General features: G+C 36.2%; 1 protein-coding gene across 3 annotated transcripts in view; it reads left to right on the top strand.

Annotated features, from left to right (window-relative positions):
• The window catches only part of KCNC2 (potassium voltage-gated channel, Shaw-related subfamily, member 2), a 314,386-nt gene extending 308,304 nt beyond the window's left edge, over positions 1-6,082 (top strand). The window contains exon 4 of one of the 3 annotated variants that reach the window (XM_006871617.1): positions 5,010-6,082. In XM_006871617.1, coding sequence (XP_006871679.1) covers positions 5,010-5,119 — 110 coding nt within the window. In that variant the 3' untranslated portion in view covers positions 5,120-6,082. Of the gene's footprint in view, positions 1-2,871; positions 3,145-5,009 lie in introns of those variants that run through there. The other 2 variants (XM_006871618.1, XM_006871616.1) reach the window with 2 other exon arrangements.
• The last annotated feature ends 326 nt before the right edge of the window (positions 6,083-6,408 follow it).

Genomic DNA, 6,408 nt, shown 5'->3' with positions numbered 1-6,408 from the left:
TGTTCCCCAAACTCAAAGAACATTGAAAGGGATCATCTGAACCCCTGAAGGATGCCAAAACTGCCATTTGATGTGGTACAAATTGAAGAGCACAAGATTCTTCGGAAAAGAGATGGAAACACCACCTTCAGAGTTTATAGCCCTGGATGGAAGATATGATGAGAAGCTTCACATTTTGATAATTTTGTTTAATTAAGGTCCCTATGATTTTGTAGAAATACTTTTTGTTTACCCTTACGTATGTATCATAGTGGTTCCGAATCGGGCGGTGAACCGCAAGGTCAGCAGTTCGAAACTACCAGTTGTTCTGCAGGAAAAAGATTAGGTTTTCAGCTCCCGTAAAGATTTCCAGGCTTGGAAACCCTGTACAGGATCACTATGAGTTGGAAATGACTCCAAGGCACATAACCAACCAACCAATATGTTTTCGTTGATGTTTAGTGCATTCGAGTCAGTTCTGACTCATAGTAACCCTGTATAGGCTTCTGAGGAGTGGCTGGTGAGCTTTAACCACCAACCTTGTAGTTCAAACTGACCTTGTAGCCCAGAGCATTAATCCGCAGTGCCACCTTCTATGTATTACCTATCAAGAACTAGCAAGACGTATTGGAAGATGATTCTTTCATTAAAACAGATTATGTCTTGGAGAATTTTATCATAGTAATAGATGGCATAAATTTCCATTTACAAAATTTCAAAGAAGATAACTAGTCTACTTACTGTGTATGTGGGTGCGTGCAGGGAGGGATGTTCATTATATCAATTCTATTACTAGGTCTTTTCCAAGACAAATATGATTATAACAATAGCTCTGTTGTCATATAAAACTGGACTGAGGATATGGTTCAAAACCAAGGTTAAAATTAACTTAATAGTCTTCTCTCCTTAACTTAAATAATTGGTAGGGGCTACGTTAAACACAAAGAAAAAAAAAAGAAAAGACATAAGATTGTGTGTCTCCAGGTAGGGACTCCAAGAAAAATCAACAAGAAAGATGAAAGTCCAAGTGAGGGCAGATAGTAATACAATGACTTTTCCCCAGAATGAAATATGGAATAAGGCTGTTGGCCCTCATAAGTCAAATCAGATAAATCTCATCTCCTCTCCTAGTGAAAGGAGTAAAAAAAAACAACAACAACAACAAAAAAAAAACAGCGTCTCCTTAGAAGTTCCAAGAAAACATTGTTAAGTGCTGTCGAGTGGGTTCTGACTCATAGAGACTCTGTATAGGGTTTTCAAGGAGCTGGTAGTGAGTTCAGACTGATCTTGCAGTCTTAGCCCACAGTGCCATACCTGCATATCACTACAGAAAGAAACAGCTCAGAAGAAAGATTTATTTTCCCCACTACACTATCATCAAGCACTCTGAAGACTAACCAGAGTTCATGAGTGTTCTATACAATGCACTACATAAATGTCATTTTCTTGCTCTGAAACATTAAGTAAAACTATCATAATTATTTTCAAAGCTATTTATGTAATATGAGAATAGTTAACACTGGATCAAAAGTTGTACTGGGTTTAAGACAGTTTGACTTCTAACTATAAACTAGTGTCCACAATTTATTCAAGAGCATCTGAAACTTTTCTAGAACTCCTGGTGTGGCACTCTAGAATAAGCATTGCACTGCTAACTACAAGGTTGGCAGTTCAAATCCAACAAGGTGCTCCTCAGAAACCTATATACGGTTGCTATGAGTCGGAACTGACTCGACAGCACTCGGCAACAAAAGCAGCAATTTTTCTAATTAAAAAATAGTGCAGTGCCTGAATTCTTCCAAAGGTAACCTTGATGCATGTTGCTAAATACCTAAGAAAAACCATTGGACTGAAATATGTGAGAAGAATTTTTTAATCTATAAACTCATGACTATCACAAATGAAAAATTAGAATGCAAGACAATAAAAAATAAAAGTTGAATTGCTGTTGATAAGTGCTGTTGAGTCAGTTCTGACCCACAGCGACCCTGGACAGGGTTTCCAAGGAGCGGCTGGTGAGTTTGCCGTTCAAACCAACATTGCGGTCTAGCACATTAACCCTCAACATCACACCAGGACTCCATGTAGGCAGTCTTTATTTCTTTCAAATTTATGACTCAATTTATATTTCATTATTTTTTGTCTTCTTTACTTTTTAATCCAAGGAATTAGAAACGAACATTCCTTTTTACAGCAACCATTATTTGACTCTATAAATCTGGAAGACTAAATATGCTGTGAAAAGTGTCACTTAAAATTAAGTACACATTATTAGCTTAGTAAATCATAAAAAAATGAAATGACCAACAGAGCCCACTTTATTTCTTTTTATTTTTCAGAAACATATTATGAAATTTTAAAACCGTAGCCAAATTCATATCTTACTTAAATTGCTTTCTTTGCCTTTGTATTTTTAAAAAAGGGTTTTGGTATCCTATATGCCAAAATTGAAATGAAACAAATTATAATATGGAAAAGAATAGACTCAGAAGCATAGAAACCATCATTTATGATGATGTTGTTATTAAGTGCCATCAAGTTGGTTCCCCCCCCCCCCCATAGCGACCCCGTATGGGGTTTCCTAGGAGCGGTTAGTAAGCTTAAACCACCAACCTTGTGATTCAAACTTACTTTGCAGTCCAGTGTATTAACCCATGGCACCATAGAAGGAATCCATAGTTTATGATAGCTACTTTAACCTTTTGTGGATGGCAGTAACAGTGTGTTTTTTATTTTTAAAGTTATAAATTGCCTCACGATTGAATTCTTCGTAAAAATTTTTTTCTTCGATTTAAAAAATACTACTTTGGAATGCCCTGCATAGAATTGTTTGTTTGTATCTATCTTCTAGTTGAATTCAACTGATGTCTGTGCACTTTTTTTTCATCAAAGGATATGAAAAATCCCGAAGCTTAAACAACATAGCAGGCTTGGCAGGCAATGCTCTGAGGCTCTCTCCAGTAACATCACCTTACAACTCTCCTTGTCCTCTGAGGCGCTCTCGATCTCCCATCCCATCTATCTTGTAGACTAAACTGCATCAGTCGGCTAAATTGTATTAGTTCAAGTACTGTTTACTCCCTAATGGAATTCAGTAAAAGTAGCATTACTCCAGTCTCCAATAATACAGTATAAATCCTGCATGATACTACTATTTGAAGTCAGAAATGTCACTTGGATAGCTAACAAATCTTATCCTGGCTTAAAGATGATTTAAAGTAGTGCTCCTCCTCCATATTAACTGACCTGATCACTTTTTGCAATAAAATGATAGATAGTGCAGATATTGGCCAGTACACCAATCTATAAAAATATCTTCAGGGAGATGTATTTAAAACAGTGTGCTTCCAAATGCCAACCCTTCCATTGGGCCTTCATTTCTTGTGACTCTCTAAATCATTCTAAAGTTATTTGGGATCCTATATTGATTATACACAACATGACTTTGGTAAGCTCATTTGCAAGGACCATCTTGTTTCTGTCACCTGAGAGGAGAGCACTGTTGCAGAGTTTGGGGACTATGGAGAGCTTGAGCTATGTGTCCATGCATTGAACCACCCTACAGATGTGAAAGCATTGTTAAACTGCTGTGCATTTTGAATTCTACAGTGGGAAGGGCAAGTTTCTCCTTGACGTAATATTCCTTATTCTCAGAGAGAAATATATATTTTTAAATAGTATAATTTTTGATTGATTTATTTTTCTTCAAAAAATGCTGTATTGGAGTTCTGAATGTCTCTGCTTGTTTGCACACAGATAATTGCAAAGAGGTTGACATTACTGGTTACATGCAAACTGAAGCCAGTTCTGTTAATGGTTTAGAGAAGCCATAAAACATAAGAGAAAGATTAACTGCCAGTCAGGTTTATATTGTTTAGCCAGCAACTACTGATAAGGAGCTCTGGTAGCATAGTAGTTACAAATCGGGCTGCTAACCTCAAGGTTGGCAGTTCGAAACTACCAGCGGTTCCATCGGAGAAAGATGAGGCGGTCTGCTCCCATAAAGATTTATAGCCTTGGAAACCCTGTATAGCGTCACTATGAGTCGGAACCGACTCCACGATACTTAAGAACAACAACTGCTTAGTAGTAGAATAATATTTTTTTCTTAACCGTAGGATTTGTCAGTTTTAGAGGCAGAGTGCCAAGTATCACCCAAAGTTTTCATATCTTTTAAAATTCATTATTTTATTTTATAAAGTTTTCTGCAAACATCAAAGAGCACTGGCGTTCACAGAAGACTTTTCTGACCAGTCTGAGATTTCTGAATCATAGGATTAATCAGATTTGCAGAAAGTGTTTAATCAGGTGCTTTGTCCTGTATGTTGTTTCTGTCTGTCTGAGCTCCCTGTCCTAACTGCATATGCCTTATGTGTCCATAAAGCACAGAGATGCCTTGATAAGGTGTTCATGATTTTAGTACTGGATATCCCCTGTTTAAATAACAATGCCTAGTTGGCTACCTAAACTAATCAGTACTGTGAACCTTTCAGAGAAGCAGGATTTAAGGAGCAATTTTAGCTGCTGCAGGGTCAGTTTCTACTAGCCAGCAACCAGCATTCATCATTACATTCCACTGAACCCCCCAGGGAGTCTTATTTATTGTGAATGGAAGAAATTCTGTTTACGTATCTCTATGAATGCAATAACAGTAGTGGGTCTGGTGTATTGGGCAGATAAGGGATAAACATTCCATAATAAAAATTGAGAGATAAACAGTACTTTTAAGGCATTCCGGATCCTTGAAACTACTGAGTAATTCCTAATTTTCATGTTTATTTTTGTTAGAACACAATTGCCACTTTTTATTATTAGCCACGTAACATGTATGACTTTATATTCCCAAATCTTAGAGCATGACCTGCATGTCAGAGATCTTGTACAGCAATGTATTTTCCCAGACAAACATTTCTGATACTTAGAGATGCAGTGATCTTTTTGATAACACCACAAACAGAAAGTTATAATTATGTACAGCTTTAAGATAAAGGAATTCATATACTGTCTGGTGTTGCTGTTATTGGCTGCAGTGTTGTACAAAATTTATCATGGATTTTTGACTGCTGAAAAAGGGACAGTGGAATTTAGCCATACCGAGGACTATACTGGAAACAGACATCTGCTGTTTAATGTGTCCTAATGTGATCTGGTTGTACTTGGAAGAGGTCCCATGTCTTAAGAAGTATTTAAACTGTAGCTGGAACTCATCTGGTGCTCCCAGTATAAGTGATCAACTTGTGGAATAGCCAGTGTCCATGAAACAACTGTAAATACCACCATGCATGGGTCAACTTCTCTGACCATTTCACATCAAAGAAAGCCAAATTCATGGTCAACATCTCTGAAGCTTCGAGTAAGACCTGCACCTCTGTGAATTACTCCTTATGGGCCTGTAGTAGGTTGTGTTGTGAATTGTACAAGGCAGAAATATTGATGTAGTATAGGTCTGTCTTAACTTTTCTTATTTTTGTTAGTTGGATACATGAACATTGATGGTATCATTTCCTTATATATCATTTATGTTATCAAGTTGTCAGTTATGTGTGACATTTTAGTGTCTAATCATCAAACTGACCTATTTTTGGTCATTGTTGTTTAGTTCTGGAAAAATTATTATAGTTAAAAAAAAATCCCTGCCATTATTCATGGTTTTGTCATTGTTACCTCAATTATAAATATTACAAAAAGAAAATTCTGGCAGTGAAAATATTTTTTTATTAAATGATTAAGAAGCAAAGTCAGTGTATAGTAGAATATTATATCCTTAAATGTATATTTTGCATAAAAAAAGATATATTCTTCCATCAATTACTTTTTTGTGAATTTTGTGGTACTTGTACTTGTCTTTTAAACTGTTGTGGTTTGAAACTGTTATATCAATTCTTCACCATGCTTAATCAGTATTTCCAGATTTTGTTAGCTCCCCTGGAATTCAGAATATAACAGATAACCTAATTATGAGCCCCTGTCATTGTGGACCTTTTGTGAACCTTTCAAGGTGCATGTACAACCTTGGTGATAACTAATAGAAATGTAACGAATTGAAATGATGAATAAAAGGCAAATGAGCTGGGGATAAACTTGAATTCTGATTAAATTATTCGTACTCTTTCCTTGGCTCTTCTCTTTGTTTTGCAGTTTTAAACAGGTTTTACAATTTTATGCTTCATGTTTCCATAGCAGAAACTCATACATAGATGAATGAATGGATGTTAGAACATACATAGTTCTTACTTTTGTTTAAATCTTAGACATATAGCTAATTCCACCCCCCCCCATCTATCTTTCCCAGTCAAAATTTCTACTATATTTCTAAGATTGCAAATGTATTAGGTATTCTGGTGCAATATCTATATTGTAGGATAAGCACTGAACTGCTAATTACAAGGTTGGTGGTTCAAAACCACCAGCCACTCCTTGGAAACCCTA

This window comes from Chrysochloris asiatica, unplaced genomic scaffold, assembly GCF_000296735.1.
Source record: "Chrysochloris asiatica unplaced genomic scaffold, ChrAsi1.0 scaffold00170, whole genome shotgun sequence".
Classification (NCBI taxonomy): domain Eukaryota; kingdom Metazoa; phylum Chordata; class Mammalia; order Afrosoricida; family Chrysochloridae; genus Chrysochloris; species Chrysochloris asiatica.
The sequence above is the reverse complement of the archived record's forward strand: the minus strand, read 5'-3'. Positions and strand labels throughout refer to the sequence as shown.